Raw genomic sequence first — 21,927 nt, 5'->3', positions numbered from 1 at the left:
TAGTACAGTTGCAATATAATCAACAACAGTTCATTAAACGATTGTAGATTTGATCATAAGCATTTTTATGTTAGGATAATTTGCAGCAAAGAAACTTCCTATTTTCACTTCTTTTCTAATATTCTAGGATACAGAAGAAGCACTTGTAATGAATCTTAGAGATAGTCAAGTACTTCATCATAAAGAGAACCTTGAGTGGAATTGGAATCTGATAGGGACCATACTGAAGGTGAGCAAAGAAAATTCATAATAATGGTTTTATGAAATAGATTGAAAAAATAATTTGTCTTATTTCTTATGTGAGCTTAAAGTTTGTAGTATTAGAAGAGAGCTATAAGTAGACACTTCTGAAATCTTCTAATAGAAGTAGGTTCCTGTTTGTTTTTTTTCACCAGGAGTGTTTGTATACTCTGGTATTTCTGCTTTTCAAAATGACTTCTAGTTTTTCTATTCAGTTGTCTTATTCTGAATTGAAAAACAAGAATTGCATTTGGTAGACCACTAAGGTTTCTCCTCATAAAATTGGAGAAATTAGATAATAAAAAACTGCTAAGCCATCTGGTTAATTTTCCTGCCAATGGAGGATTTTCCATACAATATATTTTTTTAGTGCTTTGTCAAACTAAATTTTAAATGTTTCAAAGAATGAAGCTTTAGATCCTCCAAAATGAAATCCCATTTTGTTTTCTGCTTGTATTTTAACCTGTTTAGATGCCGTTTTATTATCTCTCAGTATTCACTGGTGTTTTTAAGTTAGTACCTCAAATATGAATTATTTGGTATTTACCCATTTTAGATTATTAATAAAAACCCAATTTAGCACATATCCCTGCAACTCCCCACCTAAATACCATTCTTCAAATTCGCATTGACTATTATCCATTACCCTTAGGTGAAAGGTCTCAGATATTTGTCAGTGACATTGCTCGTATTCAGAACTATTCAAATGATCATGCAGCACCATGAAATGCTTTGCTAAAATAAAGTGTTCTCCTTAACACTAATGTTAAATTCTATTTAATGCTAATGAGGAGGGAGTGACAGAGGAATAGAATAGACAGCTGTGCACTGTTGACTTTAGAAATCACATTTATCTGATAATTTTTTACTGCTAGTATTACAAATCATTCATAGGATTGCTATAACTGAAAGAGTAGAATTTTTTTTCTTTATTTTTTGTTAGCTGTTAACTTTGTGCTGTTCAAACTTAGTGAAAAGTGATACTGACTACATAATCTGTTGCCCTACTTCTCGTGTATTAGCATGATGATATTGCTCATGCCTTGCCTAGGCAGGAGGGACAGTGTTCATGTGTGTGTTTTTTTCCCAAAGACCTTGCAAGAGGGTGTTTATTAGTAACAATAAAAGTACAGATGACTGTGAAGAGACAACAGGAAAGAATGAGCACAAAGGGGAAGTGGTGGTTCAAGGTGGGGTGGGCTTAGGCATGCTTTGTGGTGTTCATGGGCCTGGCCGAAAGATCCTTATAAACATCAACTGGGGAGCAGAGAAATTCTTATTAAAATACTGTTTAATAGGTGCAGTATCAAAATGTTGAATTTATTCAAACTTATTAATTTTGATTAATACAAACAATTCATGTAGCCCGTGTTCCTCTAAAATGCCTGTTTTTAAAGTTGCTGTTTATTTATAGATAAGAAAAATAAGCAGACTTGGTTTTCAATATTTTGAAATTTTATTCACTGGAATTTTGTACACAGACACAAATGGCCCACTCCTGTCAACCCCAACTCCTCACCAGAGAGAAAATGGGCTTTTCCATAAAAAATAAATAAATACATAAATTTTTAAAAAATGTTTCTAGACTTGATAACCATTAGTTTTATATTTATAAACAGCCAGAACCATGAGTGAGTAACTATGTTCAACTGTGAAGCTAATTGAAAGAAAATAAAGATGTAATGACACTTTAATTGTTACTGGAATGAAATCATTCTTCAGAGGTTTCTTTAGATTCTTTCATGCACAAAGAGAATAACTAATGAGAAATTTTTAAATAGTAACTGAAGCATCTGTGTCCATGTAGAAGGGAAGAAATTTTACTGAATAACTCAAGAGTGATGTACAAGTCTTACATAATGCCATATCTGCTCTTTTTCTAGTGGCCAAATGTAAATCTAAGGAACTATAAAGATGAACAGTTGCACAGGTATGTAAAACTTATTTAGACTTCCCGTGGGGGGGGGGGGTGTTTGAAATATTTCAATCATCTATTCCTTAGAAATGCAACATTTCTAAATTCTACTCTGTATATTTGCTGTGAAAATGAAAATTAGGCAATTAAGTTGTAAAGCTTAAATATAAGGAGCCATTTATGTATGCTAAGAGTTATTTTCTGTGCAAATATTTTTAATATATTTATCCCCTAAAACAGGAGTATATCAAATAGCCAAACACTCTTCATTACATTTTAAACCTCAAAAGATTATATTTCTTCAATTTAGTGTTTGAGAAACATTTTGAGAAACATTCCTGAGTAAAGCAAACCTGGTCACTCAGCTGGTACCAAAAAATAAAACAAAAGGGTGAAGATTTAAAAAAAAAAAAAAGGGGGGGGGGGCAACAATTTGAAATCAAATGTAGGTGTTTTTTAAGAACTAAAAACTCTAACAGTGCTTTTCATCTGCATTTGTAATCTTTGGAACAAGGGCATTTTTCTTTTCTCACTTCTACTCCCAGCTTCAAGTGTTAGTAAATATCTTTGGGATGTCATTCATAATGTAGACCTTAGACATTGATCTGAATAAACAATCTTTTAGTTTTCCCTCATTTTGCTGCCATGACAAGATATTTTTGTGTAGACTTATGAGGAAAACCTTCTGCTAAGATACAACCTTAAGGACTACACCTTGACCTCTGAATTTCTTTTAGTAAAAATAATGAGTCTACTTTGTAATGTAAATGTAAAAATGGATTGCTACCCTTTACATTCTGTTCTAAACCTGAGTGGTGGTGTCATGATGATCATAATGGCCACAATCTAACTGTATTCCTCTTTCCTCGTGACCCTTTCATACACACACAATACAAAAGTAATTGCTAACTGGTAATACGTGATACAGGAGTATTTTCCAGATTCACTAATTTGTAATAATACTCTTTTCAAAGGAATGTCTACTATTCTGTTTCCTACATTGTACTGTATTCATTCATTGTTCAGTGGATGAGTGATTTTTTTAATGCTCAATAAATTGTGAAAAGCGAGGACACTTTATTATAAAACTTATTACTGCACTTGCAGAATTGCAAACCGCTATCTCCATGCTTTTACTCTAACTCTTGGTTGCAATTAACATAGATTAAAAAAAAAAAAAAACCTCTGCAGTCTTGGATGACTCAGAGCTATGAACTGTTAACTGGATCATTCTCAAAAGTTGTTGACACCAAAACACTTTTTTTTTTCCTTCAGGCTTTATGTTCTCCGTTGTATAAATACACAACTTGTGCTGTGTGTTAGTGCATTTAGTCTAATGTATGTTGTGAAAATCTTATGACTATTAAAGTAATCAAAATGGCTCTTAAAAATGATTAAATCATAATTGTGGTGTTCAAGTTATTGCTAGCCTTACTTAATCTTTGAGAGATGCACATAAACATAATCCATAAGAATGTTTAATTATGACTTACGTTCGCTCACATGCTCTCATTATAGGTTGGTTGTTGTGTGAAAATATAAAACAGCCTGGAGAGGACTCCTCAGGAATTTCTCTGCCCTGTGTTTTGTCAGTTAGACTTGGACAGAGGCCTGTTCTCTCATTCCTGCTGTAACAACAATAAAAAAAAAAAATCAGTGTTTGTAGAGAGAGTCATAGATACCCCTTAAAAAGCATTCTGTGTTCTCTTATACTAAATGACTAGTGATTTATGGAAAATATTAATATATATTTTAATTACAAACTTAGGGCCCCACTGCTGCAATCCTGAATTGGTTCCACCTGAATCAGTGTAGCTTTGCACTGAGACACTTATAGGGCTTCATATTTGATCATTAGTAATGCCCGAGATCTGTTTAAACTGTCAAAACAAGAAGTATCACTTTGGGAAAATATGGGGTGACATTCGTAGAAGGCATGTATTTTTCTTGAAGACAAACACATACTAGCCACTATGTGGTCTGACTTCTCTTAGGAATACATAACAAATACCAGGACACATTAATTTTTTTAAAAATCTGCCAAGAGAAGAATAGTTTAATACAGGAAGTGGGTCACTCTTCTAGACAGACAGATGGGAGTAATCTCTAAATTTTCCACAGGAGAAATGTTACAGAAGAGATTATAATTGAATTAACTTGTTTTATTGCCTGCTTTTGTTGTTCACTGTAAAAAAAAAAAAAAAAAAGTTCCTCTTGATAACTTGAATTTTTTGTTTATCTTATATTGTGGCATTCCCAAAAGGCATAGAAAGAACTTTTGTGACTCTTCACATGGTCACATCTCTGAAATTGTTCTCTTGATATACTTGTTATTTGAGCTGCCTGATCTTTGTTTCTGCAGACTACAATTTTAGTAATTTGGGGAAAAATCTACTTGGTACCCATCACCCTAACTCCTCACATACAAAATATCCCTTTCATGACCACATGTTCATATAAATTATTTCTTGCAGCACAGTAAGAATTTTTTAGGGTAATCAATTAATTCTTCTCATTTTAATCTTAATTAGGTTTGTCCGACGACTGCTGTATTTTTACAAGCCTAGCAGTAAGTTGTATGCCAACCTGGATCTGGATTATGCCAAGTCTAAGCAACTCACTGTTGTGGGTTGCCAGTTTGCTGAATTTCTTCTTGAATCTGAAGAGGTGAGAAATGATTTCAGCTGCAAGATATAAGAAAAAATGACAGTTCTCTGTGCTAGACAAGCAAAATCTTAATTTTAATAATGAGCTTTGCAAGAAAACTTTAGGGTTTTAAAATTTAAAAAGACCATCTTGGCAAGTCTAATTAGAATCCTGTGGCACGCTGGCCAGCAGATATAGAAGTGCCTCAGTACTGTGGGGATTTGTTTATTAAAAAGGAGTGGGTTTTTTGTTTTGTGATGTTTTTTAAAGTAGAAATGGGTTTTGTGGGATGTTCCCTGGCCTCTTGTTCAATACCAGAGATGTATCCCTATTATCATGCTCAAATTCCTTTCCTTCAACTATACTAAAATATTTTACTTTGTCTTTACTCAGGGGACTTTTCATAACTGTCATACTTCATATGTCAAAATTGGTACAGAGCTCCCCCTGAAACCAAACAGTCTTTTTATATTTGCCTTTAGCTTTTTTCACGTAGTTAAACTGTTTGCGCTAGTTAACATTTTTATTTTATCATCTTGATGTAAGTGCATTCTGAAAAATTTAAATCAATACATATTAGTAAACATAAACCAACTAAAGCTGTTCATTACCAGTAATAAATGAAAATATCTTTTTACTTCTTTTGGGTAGGATGGACAAGGCTATCTGGAGGAATTGGTAAAAGATATTGTGCATTGGCTGAACTCTTCCTCTGGAATGAAACCAGAACGCAGTCTTCAGAACAATGGGTTACTAAGCACCCTTAGTCAGCACTACTTTCTGTTTTTTGGTACACTCTCCTGTCACCCTCATGGAGTGAAAATGCTTGAAAAATGCAATGTGTTTCAGTGGTGAGTGTTCGTATTTACTTCAGTTTGTAATATGCTGTGGGTAACATGTACAATCCATATAAAAACTGCAAATAGTAAATAAAGATCTATGTCCAACAAAACGAAAAACCTCCCAAATCTCACTGGGTTCTCCAACCTTTTCGGAAAAAGCCCTGTAATACAGATGGATTTTGTAGAATAGCCTTTTTTTCCATGCATGTCTGACTGACAAAAACATCTTGGTGACTGCATCAGGGAGACTGTTTCTGTCTACACACTAAAAATAACGAGGAGTCCTTGTGGCACCTTAGAGACTGACAAATTTATTTGTGCATAAGCTTTCATGGGTTAGAACCCACTTCATCAAGTGCATGGAGTGAAAATACAGGAGCAGGTATAAATACATGAAAGGATGGGGGTTGCTTTACCAAGTGTGAGGAGAGTCTAACAAGATAAATCAATTAACAGCAGGATACCAAGGGAGGCAAAATAACTTTTGAAGTGGTATGAGAGTGGCCCATTACAGACAGTTGACAAGAATGTGTGAGTAATAATAGGGAGAAATCAGTATTGGGAAAATTAAGTTTAGGTTTTGTAATGACCCAACCACTCCCAGCCTCTATTCAGGCCTAGACTGTTGGTATCCAGTTTGCAAATTGGTTCCAGTTCTGCAGCTTCATGTTGGAGTCTGTTTTTGCAGATTTTAGTTGAAGAATTGTCACTTTTAGGTCTGTTACTGAGTGACCAGAGAGATTGAAGTGTTCTCCTACTGGTTTTTGAACGTTATGATTCCTGATGTCAGATTTGTATCCATTTATTCTTTTGCGTGGAGACTGTCCGGTTTGGCCAATGTACATGGCAGAGGCGCATTGCTGGCACATGATGGCATATATCACGTTGGTAGATATGCAGGTGAATGAGCCGTTGATGGTGTGGCTGATGTGGTTAGGTCCTGTGATGGTGTCTCTTGATTAGATATGTGGACAGAGTTGGCACCAGGGTTTGTAGCAGGGTTTGGTTCCTGGGTTGGTGTTTTCGTTGTGTGGTGTATAGTTGCTGGTGAGTATTTGCTTCAGGTTGGGAGGCTGTCTGTAAGCGAGGACTGGCCTGTCTCCCAAGGTCTGTGAGAGTGAGGGATCGTCCTTCAGGATAGGTTGTAGATCCTTGATGATGCGTTGGAGAGGTTTTAGTTGGGGACAGTAGGTGACGGTTAGTGGTGTCCTGTTACTTTCTTTGTTGGGCCTGTCTTGTAGTAGGTGACTTCTCGGTTCCCTTCTGGCTCTGTCAATCTGTTTCTTCACTTCACCAGGTGGGTATTGCCGTTTTAAGAATGCTTGATAGAGATTCTGTATGTGTTTGTCTCTGTCTGAGGGATTGGGGCAAATGCGGTTGTATCTTAGAGCTTGGCTATAGACAATGGATCGTGTGATGTGGTCTGGATGAAAGCTGGAGGCATGTAGCTAAGTATAGCAGTCAGTAGGTTTCCGGTTACCCGCATGGCCCCTAAGTATGCCAACATTATTGTGGCTGACTTAGAACAACGCTTCGTCAGCTCTCATCCCCTTACCCCCCCCACACTTTACTTGTGCTACATTGATGACATCTTCATCATCTGGACCCATGGGAAGGAGACCCTTGAGGAATTCCTCCAAGATTTCAATGATTTCCACCCCACCATCAACCTCAGCCTGGACTAGTCCACACAAGAGGTCCACTTCCTAGACACTACAGTGCTAATAAGCAATGGTCACATAAACACCACCCAATACCGGAAACCTACTATACTTACCTACATGCCTCCAGCTTTCATCCAGACCACTCTGAAACCTATCTACGCGCTGGAAATATGAGAAAAAGGCGGTCAGCATGTATTGTCAAATATCATGCTAATGTTTCTTAAGCAGCCAGTATCAGATTAACATTTGTCCTTACCTTAATTTTGACTCAACACATTATGTTGAATGGTAAAAATGATAATTAGCAAGGTGGTGTATATATTATGTGTACATGCATAAAATACTAAAGTTTAAAGTGGATTCCAACTAATACTTTCTTTCAACTTTTTTCAGTCTTCTTAATCTCTGCTCCTTGAAGAACCAAGATCACTTTCTAAAACTGACAGTTTCTAGTTTGGATTACAGCAGAGATGGGTTAGCAAGAGTGATCCTTTCCAAAATTTTAACTGCATCTACTGATGTAAGTGTAATTAATCAAGCACCCTGCTTGTCAATATTTATTATTAAATATTTTATTTCTTTTGTTGTTTAATTTAGTAACCTAAAACTGGTTAATTTAAAATGTCATATGTTCATTCATTAAAACAGGCTTTCATTTTTCTTTATGTAACACACACTCTCCTAGCATACCACAGAAAACTTTTTAAAATATAACGTGGGCCTCATGTATTCTGTGATACTGTTAACTGCACAACTTGCCATAGAGTCCATTCCTTGCCACCTAATTGGACTCGAATTTAAGCTTTTATTTAATAGTTTCTAGCCCTCAGGTTTGAGGGAGCTGATGGTGGAGGGGAAATGTTCTTAAATGCATGAACCAAATATAAACCAATGCCAAGTTATCATCTTGATGAATAACTGGAAGGCCTGATCTTCACTAGGAGAAAGTTGGATTTTTAATGTTAGCTAACGCATGTTAAAATCCTAGTGAAAACAAGTTTTAACACATGAGCTGATTGAAGTAAATCTTAGAAAGATGCGTAGGGGAAGGCGTGATTGCAGAGTGAGAGAAGGATACAAAAATTGGCATTGACACTGGAACTGCTGGAGTGAAGGAGGTGAGTGGGATAATATAGGCTAAGGAAAGAAGCCTACTGGATCCTCAAGAAAAGAGCAAGAAGTTTAGGTTTGATATCGTAGACAAGTAGCGACCAGTGGAGGAATTCAATTTGAGTGATGTCAAAAAGGATAAATAAAGTTGAGACTTGCCCAAGAAAGTCATTGTATACCTTGTTTGCAGTATTGTAGCCATGTTGGTCCCAGGATGTTAGCGAGACAAGGTGGGTGAGGTAATATCTTCTATTGGATCAACTTATGTTGGTAAAAGATACAAACTTTTGAGCTGTTCTTCAGAAGAAGAGCTGTGTGCAACTTGAAAGCTTGTCTCTTTCCCCAACAGAAGTTGGTCCAGTAAAGATATTACTTCACCCACCTTATCTCAGTGATATACCTTGGTGAGAGCAGCTCTTCTGTAGACTGGAGAGGACAAAATTAAGTGCCAAGAGGGAGTTAGGGGATGGGAAGTCAGACAGTTACTATAAATGCCCTGTATTTCTTTGAGGCTGGCAAATATTGAAGGATTTCTGTATGCGAAGGTGAGAGGTTGAGGGTAAGGGAGGTGGGTGGTTGAGAGTGGGGACTAGGAAGTTTGTGTCAAGATGGCAGTTTGAAAGTGGACAGTAAGACCTTGGACTGGAATTCATATTCTTTAAAGAAATCGAGTACTTGTGGCACCTTAGAGACTAACCAATTTATTTGAGCATGAGCTTTCGTGAGCTACAGCTCACTTCATCGGATGCATACCGTGGAAACTGCAGAAGACATTATATACACAGAGACCATGAAACAATATCTCCTCCCACCCCACTCTCCTGCTGGTAATAGCTTATCTAAAGTGATCATCAAGTTGGGCCATTTCCAGCACAAATCCAGGTTTTCTCACCCTCCGCTCCCCCCACACACAAACTCACTCTCCTGCTGGTAATAGCCCATCCAAAGTGACCACTCTCTTTAAAATGTGTATGATGATCAAGGTGGGCCTTTCCAGCACAAATCCAGGTTTTCACCCTCCCCCCCCAAACTCACTCTCCTGCTGGCAATAGCTCATCCAAACTGACCACTCTCCTTACAATGTGAATGATAACCAACAACCACATACCACACAACAGAACCACTAACCCAGGAACCTATCCTTGCAACAAAGCCCGTTGCCAACTGTGCCCACATATCTATTCAGGGGACACCATCAAAGGGCCTAATGACATCAGCCACACCATCAGAGGCTCGTTCACCTGCACATCCACCAATGTGATATATGCCATCATATGCCAGCAATGCCCCTCTGCCATGTACATTGGTCAAACTGGACAATCTCTACGTAAAAGAATAAATGGACACGAATCAGATGTCAAGAATTATAACATTCATAAACCAGTCGGAGAACACTTCAATCTCTCTGGTCATGCAATCACAGACATGAAGGTCGCTATCTTACAACAAAAAAACTTCAAATCCAGACTCCAGCGAGAAACTGCTGAATTGGAATTCATTTGCAAATTGGATACTATTAATTTAGGCTTAAATAGAGACTGGGAGTGGCTAAGTCATTATGCAAGGTAGCCTATTTCCCCTTGTTTTTTTCTACCCCCCGACGTTTTGGTTAAACTTGGATTTATGCTGGAAATGGCCCACCTTGATTATCATGCACATTGTAAGGAGAGTGGTCAGTTTGGATGAGCTATTGCCAGCAGGAGAGAGTTTGTGTGGGGGGGGGTGGGGTGGGGGGTGAGAGAACCTGGATTTGTGCCGGAAATGGCCCACCTTGATTATCATACACATTTTAAAGAGAGTGGTCACTTTGGATGGGTTATTACCAGCAGGAGAGTGAGTTTGTGTGTGTGTGGTGGGGGGGGGGGGGCGGAGGGTGAGAAAACCTGGATTTGTGCCGGAAATGGCCCACCTTGATGATCACTTTAGATAAGCTATTACCAGCAGGAGAGTGGGGTGGGAGGAGGTATGGCCCACCTTGATTATCACGATTATCACGAAAGCTCATGCTCAAATAAATTGGTCAGTCTCTAAGGTGCCACAAATACTCCTTTTTGCGAATACAGACTAACACGGCTGTTACTCTGAAACCTTTAAAGAAATCGTGATGATAGAAACTCTTGGATTTCTTGCTTCTCCCACCGTGAGATAGGGAGGAACTCCATGAGGTCTAAGTTTGTGGTGTGGGAGGAGGGGGAGACTTGGAGGGCAGGGGTTACCCTTGTGTTGAGCAAAGCCAGATAATCAAGGAATTTTTGTAGTTCCGCTTTTGCTCTCCCCAGAACCCTCATCCTACACCATCATTTGGCTTGTCTTCACTAGACTTCTTGTCTAAAATTAATTGATTGCCAGCTAACTAGCTATTTAATGCATGTAAAAGTTAGTCCGCAACTCTCGTAGGGATAAGCTTAAGCTAAACAACAAATGTTTGTAGCCTAGGTTAAGCCTACCTGGCTCCACTTTTCCTCAGAGCTTTCCCCAGTAGCAATAGTGAAATTGACTTGATAGTTACCAGTTTTCATTGCTGCCCACAGGGTTCTGAGTACAGTAGAACCTCAGTTACGAACACCTTGGGAATGGAGGTTGTTCATAACTCAGCAAAACATTATGGTGGTTCTTTCAAAAGTTTTCTATTGAACATTGACTTAATACAGCTTGGAAACTTTAATATGTAGAAGAAAAATGCTGCTTTTAACCATCTTAATTTAAACAAAACAAGCACAGAAACTGTTTCCTTATCTTGTCAAATCTTTTTTTTAAAACTTTCCCTTTATTTTTTTTTTAGTAATTTACGTTTAACACAGTACTGTACTGCATTTGCTTTTTTTGGTCTCTGCTGTTGTCTGGTTGTGTACTTCCGGTTCCAAATGAGGTGTGTGGTTGACTGGTCAGTTCGTAACTCTGGCATTCGTAACTCTGAGGTTCTACTGTAGCAGCAATGGACCAATGTCTTGTTCATTTCACTCTGCTACTTAGGAAAGCTGCAAGTGGCAACATAAGCATTGGAGTTGTCTGGCTTGGGAAAACCGCACTGAATTTGTTCACATTTAGAAGGTTGTCTTCACAACTTAAGCAACATATTGTAAGAGATCTTAAATTCTTCAAAAATTGATAGTATAAATCGCTTCAGGTACCAGGGCCAGCTTTCCCACTCATCAGAGAAAAGTAGATTTTTCAAATCATTGCTGCAGGTAGAGCATAGAAGCTGTCCTGTATGAAATAGTGCTGGCAATTCACAAGGCAGCACTTATAACTGTACTGACAATTTTCTACACCGTGCCAAAGACAGTGGACTGTTAGATGGTATTGGCTTTCAGATGAGACAAGTGAGACTTGTCCTGACCAGATAACTTGTGGTCATGGAAAAAATAATTACATCACACTTTCTGTAAGAGAAAAACATGTAGACCGTTGTAATTCTAGTAACACATGCAAAACAATGTGTAAACTGCACTTATTTGCTGTGTAACATTATGATGGAAGTGCACTGCTTTTGAATATGAAAAATCCATTTAATATTTAACTACTGTATATTCTCTCTTGCAAATTTTTTTTTTCCTTTTGCAGAGCTGCAGGTTATATGCAACAAAACATTTACGAGTATTGTTGAGGGCCAATGTAGAATTCTTTAGTAACTGGGGGATTGAATTACTGGTGACCCAGCTGCATGATAAAAATAAAACCATATCTTCTGAAGCACTTGATATCTTAGATGAGGCGTGTGAAGATAAGGTGAGCATCATTAGTCTACAGCAATAACTTAAGAATGTATGTAGAAAAATTATATTTTCTTTCTTTAAAAAATTAAATCAAATTTCCTTTTTTGATAATTACACTTTGCAGAGTGTTTTAATTTGCCTGCTACAGAGTGCCTATATAATGAATATTAGTGAACTACAATAGCATATATTGTAGGACATTTTTGTGATGTTGATTACTCTCTGTCATATACTTTCAATTTCACGTGCTTCTGGGTGGTTATCACTGCTATTGTAATTTTCATTCTTAAAGGTGCTCAGAGCTTCTATATAGATATTTCTTATTCTAAATAAATAGTTGTCTTTTTAATTTAAATGGCTTACATAAATTCAGGATTTTAAAATAAGTTTTTCTTCTCTTTTAGGCCAATCTTCACGCCCTTATCCAGATGAAACCTGCTCTCTCCCATCTTGGAGACAAAGGGTTGCTTTTGCTTCTAAGGTAGGTGTTACATGCATCTTTTCATTTCAGAAAAACGTTCATACTCAAAGTGGTTTGTTAGAGATGGACTATTCATTGTCTGTTGTTACTTTACAGATTTCTGTCCATTCCAAAGGGGTTTTCCTATCTAAATGAGAGAGGTTATGTAACAAAACAAATGGAGAAATGGCAAAAGGTAATTCTAATTATTTTTAAAGGAGGGACGATGTGAATATAGTCATTTAGAAGCTTGGAAGGAATTCACAGTTGTACAATATTAATGTCAGGACATTCTGTTGCTTCAATGATTAAGGGTTTGTGAGTCTTTCTAGTGAAACATCCTGTTATTGGGGACTCTTCACTCCATTGTGTGAATACTGTCTTGTCTTATTAAGAGCATGTTGATGAGATTTTTGATGATATAAAATTAACAAAAAAACCCTCCAACATTTGGCAACAGTTCCCTTTTCCCCAAATGTACACAACTACATGACAGATTAGATGCTTTAGAAGAGTGGTGGGTCTGCTGAGTTGTCAGCAGAAGGTGGTGCGTAATACCTTCTCTGGGAGAGAGAATTTCTTTCACAAAGAATTGCCTTTTTTCCAAATGGCTACTGGCTCTAATGGTTACCAAAGAAAGTGAAGCTTAGGTGGTCTAATGAAGATGTTGACACACTATTCTGTTAGAAAGTGAACAGGAACACTCAGACTCACTGACAACAATGGAGAGATAGGTACCCGAGGGCAGCTTCTTGCTTCAGTACACTGAGAGCCATTGGAGATGACCGCCATTTTGAAAGAGGGCAGTTCTTGGAATCCTCTATAGTAGGTCCATAATTCTTCAGCCTCTGTTGATGGAGAAAATTAGTTATTAAAATAAGTCTGTCTTTCCATTAATCCTACAAAAAATATTCAAATATAGCCTACACACAAGATTTCAGTGTTTAAACTAAAAGCTTGAATTATCTCTTGTCCTTTTAGGATTATTTGAGAGAAAAAGTGCTATATCAGGTGCTAATTCTCTTAGCATCCATTTTTTAACTAATTTTATCCCCTAAAGTAGTTGGGGAGATTCACTGTAAATTTTCAGAAAATTCATTCTGTACTCTAAGTACTGTAATTACTGCACTAGCTGAAAAACTCAACCTTGATTATAGTCAGAAATAGTTTCTCCATAATACGGTAGTATATTGTAAATACTAGAAACATTTGTTGACGGTCATATTATCAACAAGGTGATAGGCTCTATATTTTAATTTTCCTTTTTAGGAGTACAATTTAAAATATGTTGAATTAATTGAAGAACAACTTAATGAAGCACTTACCACTTACCGTAAACCTATTGATGGCGATAACTATGTTCGTCGGAGCAACCAAAGGTAACTTCTGTTACACGTAAACTTGTTTTAAGAAAGACATGAATTGTGATTGCTTTTTAAAATGTCATAATTATTGCCATCTAAACAGATCATCTCTCTTTCTACCAGATTACAGCGGCCACATGTCTACCTGCCAGTTCACCTTTATGGCCAACTGGTGCACCACAAAACAGGCTGTCATTTGTTGGAAGTTCAGGTGAGGACATTGACTATAGATAAATTAAAAGTAGGGCTGTCAATTAATTCCAGATAACTCACGATTAACTCAAAAAAAATTAATCACGATTAATCACAGTTGTAATCGCATTGTTAAACAATAGAATACTAATTGAAATTTATTAAATATTTTTCGATGTTTTTCTACATTTTAAAATGTATTGATTTCAATTACAACACAGAATACAAAGTGTACACTGCTCACTCTATTTTTTATTACAAATATTTGCACTGAAAAATGATAAAAGAAACCGTGTTTTTCAGTTCACCTCATACAAGTACTGTAGTGCAATTTCTTTGTTGTGAAAGTGTAACTTACAACTGTAGATTTTTTTTTTTTTTGCTCCATAACTGCACTCAAAAAAATTTTTAGAGCCTACAAGTCCACAGAGCCCTACTTCTTGTTCAGCCAATTGCTAAGACAAACAAGTTTGTTTATGTTTAGGGGAGATAATGCTGCCCACTTCTTATTTACAATGTCACTGATAAGTGAGAACATGTTCCCATGGGTCTTTTGCAGCTGGCGTCACAAGCTATGCTAAACATTCGTATGCCCCTTCATGCTTCAACCACCATTCCAGAAAGAAACAGACTGAGTGGTCCTGCACCAGACTGAGTGGTCTTGTAGGCTCTAAAGTTTTACATTCTTTTTCGAGTGCTTGGTCATGTGTATTCCACAGTAGGTGTGCGTGCGCGCCATGTACACCCGTGCCGGTTTTTCCCTTAGCAGTACCCATGTGGGGGAGCAGCACTGCGACCCCTGGAGTGGTGCCTCTATATCACGCTATAAGGGGAGCCGTGAGCTCCCCCCACCCTCAGTTCCTTCTTGCCGCCAGTGAAGGTGCATCAGAACATCTTGCTCCAGCGTTGCTGCAGCCTTTCCAGTTGATCTTAGTGGTACCTTTAGCTAGTGTTGTTAGCTCGTAGAAAGTAGTTTCTCAGTTGTTAGAGTGGCCCACTGCATGCCCTGTGTCCCAGGCTTCAAGTCGTGCGACTCCTGTCACCATTCTATGCCAAGGAGCGATCCACATGCTGAGTGTCTCTGCTGCTTAGCGAAACTCACGTGAGTGAATGCTGTAAGATCTGCAGGTCTTTCAAGCCGCGAACTAAGAAGGAGAGACCCATCAGGCTTCACGCTCTCCTCATGGAATTGGCACTCGCTCCAACTCCGGCACACTGTGCGGACTCAGCACCAGGCGCCGCATCGTTGGTGCGCAGCGAAGCCCCCTCCACCGGTCGGCACCGTTCCCCTTCCAAGAAATAAAGGAAGAGGTCGACCTCGCAGCAGCGCTGAGAGAATGAAGGGTGAGAGGCTGGTCCCGCGCTGGACAGCCCTCGGTTCCCCCCCCGAGCTCGGAACCTCTGACTCGTGCTGAGCGGAGTAGCCTGGCAGCGTCGACACGCACCTCTCCCGCAGTCAGGATGCCGTCAACGCCAGAGGCTCTACAGGCCGCATGAGACATTCTGAGCTTGCTGGTGCCTGGGGCGCTGCCAGTGGCGGGCCCTTGGTCCCTAGGCAAACCACCTCTCAGCACTCGACAGGCCTCCCCAGAACGTCGCAGCTCTCACCCTGAAGACCACTCTCTGCCTCGTTCAGTGCGCAGCAACCGGTCCACTCGCAGCTCGTGTCCATCACCCTCGACGCCAACCAGGGTTCCATCTGGGCAGGGGTCCCCGGGTCCCTCCACGCCACGCAGCAGCAGACGCAGGCACCGAGATAGGTGTCAAAGGCGCTCTTCTTCACGACGCAGCTATCATATCTGGTCTCTGTGTGACTGATGCTTCCGCTCTGTCAGGCATCACACACGGGGCTCCTGCCGCGTGTCACCACCACCGCAGGTCCAGGCGCCGAAGCGAGTCTTGGGACAGTACTTCCGGCAGGTACCTGTCTCAACATTGAGGTCTTGGTCCCATGGAAGACAGCATCATAGGCACCGCTGCTCCTACGGTACCGTTCGGTCGGTGGTGGCTTCGGCCTCAGCACTCAGCCACTCCTCGCTGGGTTGTACCGCCCGACCAGATAGTGCCACTGGGCCTGCAGCATGGACAGTGGCAAGGGGCCCCATGGCAGGGACAATGGTGTCAATGGGCACCGTGGCCGCCGATACCCACCCAGCCTGGAACCCGCTTGGTGGCCGGGGCGTCTGAGGCCTCGTCGGCCTCGCTATCTAGGCAGAGGGACAAGTTGACAGGTCATGAGTCGTCGGCTCTGCGCCTAGACTCCGACCTGGGGGTTGATGCACCGGCTGAGGCCCACAGCCCTGTGCCGGCCTCCTTTCCTGCACCAGATAACACCATCACGGCACCACCGCCCTCTGCTCCACAGGAAAACTTCAGGCCTCATCAAGACCTGCTAAAGCAGGTGGCGTCGAGCCTCCAGTTGCAGGCCGAGGAGATGGAGGGCCTGTCCAATTCCTTCTTTAATGTACTGTCCTCCTCGGTGCCGGGCCATGTGGCTTTACCCCTTCACCAAGGAATAGCCAATATCTCCAATGCCTTGTGGCTAACTCTTGCCTCTCTGGCCCTGATTTCCAAGAAGGCTGAGAGGAAGTATTTCATGCCGGCCAAGAACCATGAATACCTCTACTCTCACCTGGCACCTAACTCTCTGGTGGTGGAATCTGTGAACCACTGGGAGCAGCAGAGCCAGCCCTCGCCCACCCCCAAGAATAAAGAGGCCAGGAGACTAGACTCTTTTGGTTGAAAACTTTACTTCTCTTTGAGTTTCCAGTGTTAGGGGGCTTATTCCTTCACCCACTTACTTCCCTGGTCCTTCTCGCATGAACAGAGAGCAACAATACCCGAAGTCCAAAGGTGCAAACAATTCGATGTTTATTGGGGTGAACTTCCAGCAAGCATGATTCCAGTTTCCTTCCTTAGTGTCCTCCTTCCCAGCTCTGACACCACAGAGCCTTAGACCTGTGTCCCTGTTCCCATTCCTACCCTTAGCCAAACATGATTCCAACTTTCTTACTCCCATTCCCTGTTCCCATTTCCCCCTTTAGCAAAACATGATTCCAATTTTCTTACCCCCATTCCCTGCTCCCATTTTCCTCACCCACATGCCCATGCCCACCCCCATCCACACCCTTCCTCATTGACTATAGATTATATAGTAAAACTTGAGTTCTGCTTAGCTATACCTTAACCAATCATTTTCCTGAAATTTAACTAACCAATCCTAACATATTGTAACATGATTATGTAACCAATTATATCCCACCACCTTAATTAGTTTACACCCAGCAAAATTAATTATACAGCAGACAGGAACAATCACAGAACCAGACAGAGATTATACAGACAAACAATAGCAAAGTGGGAACTATAATGACAAAACAATACAGAAGTGAGGATTTCACATCCCAGCTATTGATAAGTGAGTTCTTGCCAGACAGGATGCTATCAAACTAAGTTTCCTTTTACATTTTCTAGGCACTTCCCTTTCTCTGGAGGTGATAGGAATACAATCCTGTCCTGATAATACCTAACAGCCCAATAGCACCTTATTTCAGTGTGACTAGTTTGGAATGTGAGGATGTGACTGTTCGCTTCCCAGCTTATGGTTGCCTCTGCTGCTTAGCCAAAGGCCTTAGCCTAAGAACAGGGCCTCAGACTGTCACAGTAAGAGAAGGCCCTTACACCGGCAGACAGTGACTTCTTTCTTTTATACCTCTATCACTAGCCAAGTGATAAGAATACACCTAAATTCTTAGAGTATAGGCCTTTACAGACAGGCCTGAATATCTATATCCTAACATCCAGCTCTGGGTGGCCAACCATCAGGCCTTACTGAGCCGATATGATTTTAATATATGGGAGTCCCTGCCAAAGTTCGAGCCACTCCTCCCAGAGTGGGATAGGAAGGACTTTAAGGCATTGGTGGATGAGGGGGCGACGGCAGCCAAAGCTTCCCTGCAGGCAGTGTCAGACGCGGCGGATACGGTGGCTCGCTCGATGGCCTCTGCAATCTCCATGCACAGGGAGTCATGGCTCTTCCTGTCCGGGCTTTCGGGGGAGGTCCAGTCCCTCATGCAGGACCCGCCATTCAACGGGAAAGCCCTGTTCGCCGAACAGACAGACATCAGGCTGCACGGGATGAAAGACTCTCACACCACCCTGCAGGCCTTGGGCCTGTGCGTCCCTCCAGCTAAGGACAAGGCCAAACCGCAGACGTCGGCTCACCCTGCACAGAGCAGATATGAGTCCCCTTTCAAGAGGCTGAGAGACCAAAATTGCCGGCCTCAACGACAGTCCCGCTCTGCTCCACAGCCTGGGCCCTCTAAGGTCAAGAGGCAGGGACAGAGGCGATTTTGACTATTTGCAGGGGGGCACCAGGGTAGTTGCCATGGAAACCCCTCTACTAATAAAGTTTGTGTTCAGCAACCGATTGTCTGCCTTCCGTGGCGAATGATCACAAATAACCTCAGACATTCAACACCATTTCCAAGGGCTACATGTTGCAGTTGAGTTCACCCCTGCCCAACCACCTCCATCCCTGGTGGGCTCAGGGGACCCAGAGCACATTCACCTCCTAGGTCAGGAGGTGGAACGACTACTGCGCCTGGGGGCGGTGGAGAGAGTGCCAGTAGAATTCCAGGGCAGGGGCTTCTACTCCCTATTATTTCCTGATCCCAAAGACGAAAGGGGGTCTCAGGCCAATCCTAGATCTGCGGAATCTCAATTGGTTTATGGTCCGCTCTAAGTTCCGCATGGTATCCCTGGCTTCTATTATCCCCTCCTTGGACCTGGGGGACTGGTACTCTGCCCTGGACCTTCAGGATGCATATTTCCACATCCATATTTTCAAAAGGCACAGGCACTTCCTCCTGTTCCTGGTGGGGCCCGACCACTACCAGTTCACAGTTCTCCCGTTTGTCCTATCCACGGCGCTCAGGGTATTCACAAAGTGTATGGTGGTGGTGGCGGCCTACCTTAGATGAGAAGGGGTCCAGATGTTCCCATATCTGGATGATTGGCTTCTCAAGGGAAACTCACGGTCTCAGATGAGGGCCCATGTGGATCTGCTCCTGTCTACATGCTCCAATCTCGGCCTGTTGGTAAACGAGACCAAATCAATGCTGGTCCCGGTGCAGCACATAGAATTCGTAGGGGCACTACTGGACTCCTTAAGGGCCACAGCCTCTCTCCCAGTGGGCAGGTTCGAAACCCTCAAAGGTCTCATCGCATCAGTCACGGCTTTTCCGGTGACAACAGCAAGGGCATGCCTTCAGATTCTGGGACACATGGTGGCGTGCACGTATGTGGTCCACCACGCCAGGCTCCGAATGAGGCCCCTCCAGCTATGGCTAGCCTCCCACTTCTCCCAGGCACGGGACGGCCTGGACAAGGTCCTCACGGTACCAACCCAGTAATTGCCTCCCTAGAATGGTGGTCCTCCCCAGGCAACATGCTCCAAGGGGTTCCTTTCCGGGAGACAGCCCCATCAATAGACCTGGTGTCCGATGCGTCGGACTTGGGCCAGGGAGCCCACATAAGGAACATGCAAACCCAAGGGATGTGTGGTCAACCTTGGACGCGTCCCTCCATTCGTCACACAGTTTCATGGCAAGGTGGTCAGAGTCCTTACGGACAGGACCACCGCAATGTTCTACATCAACAGGCAAGGTAGGGCACAGTCCTCGGCCCTCTGCCGGGAAGCCCTGAGCCTGTGGGAGTTCTGTATAGCCCACAACATCTCCCTGAGGGCTTTCCACCTACCAGGCACCCGCAATACACAGGCCAATCGCCTCAGCAGGGCTTTTTCCCCCCATTACGAGTGGACGCTCCCCACGGAGGTCACTCACCAGCTCTTTCAGGAGTGGGGAATTCTCCACATGGATCTGTTCGCGCCCCGCCAGAACCGGCGTTGCCCCCGGGTTTGTTCCAAGGCGGAGGTTGGGAAGGGACTCGATCTCAGATGCCTTCCTCCTGCAGTGGTTGGACCAGCTTTTCTATGCTTTTCCACCATTTTCCCCTTATAGGCAAAGTTCTAGAAAAAGTGAAAACAGACAAGGCACATCCTCATCGCCCCAGCCTGGCCCCGTCAACATTGGTATGGGACCCTACTGGACCTGTTGGCGGCCCCTCCAAGGAGGTTGCCGCTTCGCCCAGACCTCCTCTCCCAGAACGGGGGAGCCACCTCCTTCATTCCAATCTGGCTGCTCTCCGCCTGACAGCATGGCAGCTCAGTGGCTAGACAAGGAGGTGTTCTGAGGAAGTCAGGCGGGTCCTCCCAGAAAGTAGGAAGTTGTCCACATGCCGGACGTACCTGGCGAAGTGGTCCAGATTTTCCGGGGGAGCGGGGACTTCCCTCATTGTCCACACCACTCCAGTGTATCCTTGAGTGGCAACCGCCTCTGTCAGAGTACACTTGGCGGCCATATCGGCCTTCCACCCACCAGTGCAAGGGCACTCGGTCTTCTCCCATACTATGACCTCCCGCTTCCTGAGAGGCCTTGACCGTTCATTCCCGTATGCTAGATCCCCTGTACCGCAGTGGGACCTAAACCTGGTGTTGTCCCGCCTCACCGGGCCTCCCTTTGAACCCTTGGCCACATGTTCCTGGTCTCACCTCTCCTGGAAGATAGCTTTCCTTGTAGCAGTCTCGTCGGCCCGACGTGTCTCGGAGCTCAGGGCCTTGATCTCAGAACCTCCATATATGGTCTTCCACAAGGATAAGGTCCAACTTTGCCCATCCCCTGCATTCCTCCCAAAGGTGGTCTCCGCCTTCCATATGGAACAGGACATCTTCCTTCTCATGCTCTGTCCCAAGCCCCATTTCTCCAATGAGGAATGCCGCCTCCACACGCTCAACGTACGCAGGGCACTGGTCTTCTACCTGGTTCGTACTAAACTGTTCCGTAAATCCTCACAACTCTTCGTTACCTCGGCTGAGCGTATGAAGGGGCAGCCTATTTCCACCCAGCGCCTTTGTCGCTGGATCACCTCATGCATACGCACGTGCTATGATCTGGCAGGGGTTCCATCACCACCGATCGTCAGGGCGCACTCAATGAGGGCTCAGGCCTTGTCGGCTGCCTATGTAGCCCATGTCCTTACCCAGGACATCTGTAGGGCTGCCACCTGGTCTTCAGTTCACACGTTCACTGCACACTATACGATCGTCTCCCAAACTAGGGATGATGCTGGGTTCGGCAGAGCAGTACTGTGTCCCAGGAACTCGTGAACTCCTACCCACCTCCAACAGATATAGCTTGGAATCACCTACTGTGGAATACACATGAGCAAGCACTCGAAGAAGAAAAGACGGTTACCTTTTCAGTAACTGGTGTTCTTCGAGATGTGTTGATCATGTCTATTCCACATCCCGCCCTCCTTCCCCTCTGTCAGAGTTGTCCTGCAAGAAGGAACCGAGGGTGGGGGGAACTCGCAGCTCTCTGTTTAGCGCGATATAGAGGCACCACTCCAGGGGTTGCAGCGGTGCTCACCCCCTCTCCCCCCCAACAGGTACTGCTAAGGGAAAAACTTACGGCACCGGTGCACGTGGCACACACGCACACCCACTGTGGAATAGACATGAGCAATACATCTCAAAGAACACCAGTTACGGAACAGGTAACAGACTTTTTTGAATGCAGTTATTTTTTGGTACATAATTTTACATTTGTAAGTTCAACTTTCATGATAAAGAGATTGCACTACAGTACTTGTATTAGGTGAATTGAAAAATACTATTTCTTTTGTTTATCAATTTTTCAGTGCAAATATTCGTAATC

At 42.6% G+C, this 21,927-nt stretch overlaps 1 protein-coding gene across 7 annotated transcripts in view; it reads left to right on the top strand.

Moving 5' to 3' along the window:
• The window catches only part of RICTOR (RPTOR independent companion of MTOR complex 2), a 189,001-nt gene that overhangs the window by 133,672 nt on the left and 33,402 nt on the right, over window positions 1-21,927 (top strand). For all 7 annotated transcript variants that reach the window (XR_012158870.1, XM_073343822.1, XM_073343824.1 and 4 more), the window contains 10 exons: window positions 128-229; window positions 2,124-2,170; window positions 4,687-4,822; window positions 5,453-5,652; window positions 7,701-7,827; window positions 11,982-12,146; window positions 12,538-12,614; window positions 12,711-12,789; window positions 13,863-13,972; window positions 14,081-14,168. Coding sequence is in view for 6 of the 7 variants with exons in the window: in XM_073343822.1 (XP_073199923.1) it covers window positions 128-229; window positions 2,124-2,170; window positions 4,687-4,822; window positions 5,453-5,652; window positions 7,701-7,827; window positions 11,982-12,146; window positions 12,538-12,614; window positions 12,711-12,789; window positions 13,863-13,972; window positions 14,081-14,168 (1,131 nt within the window). In the remaining variant the exon portion in view is untranslated. The remainder of the gene's footprint in view (window positions 1-127; window positions 230-2,123; window positions 2,171-4,686; window positions 4,823-5,452; window positions 5,653-7,700; window positions 7,828-11,981; window positions 12,147-12,537; window positions 12,615-12,710; window positions 12,790-13,862; window positions 13,973-14,080; window positions 14,169-21,927) is intronic.

This window comes from Lepidochelys kempii, chromosome 5 (assembly GCF_965140285.1).
Source record: "Lepidochelys kempii isolate rLepKem1 chromosome 5, rLepKem1.hap1, whole genome shotgun sequence".
NCBI classification, from domain to species: Eukaryota; Metazoa; Chordata; order Testudines; family Cheloniidae; genus Lepidochelys; species Lepidochelys kempii.
This window is presented reverse-complemented; position numbering and strand designations above follow the sequence as displayed.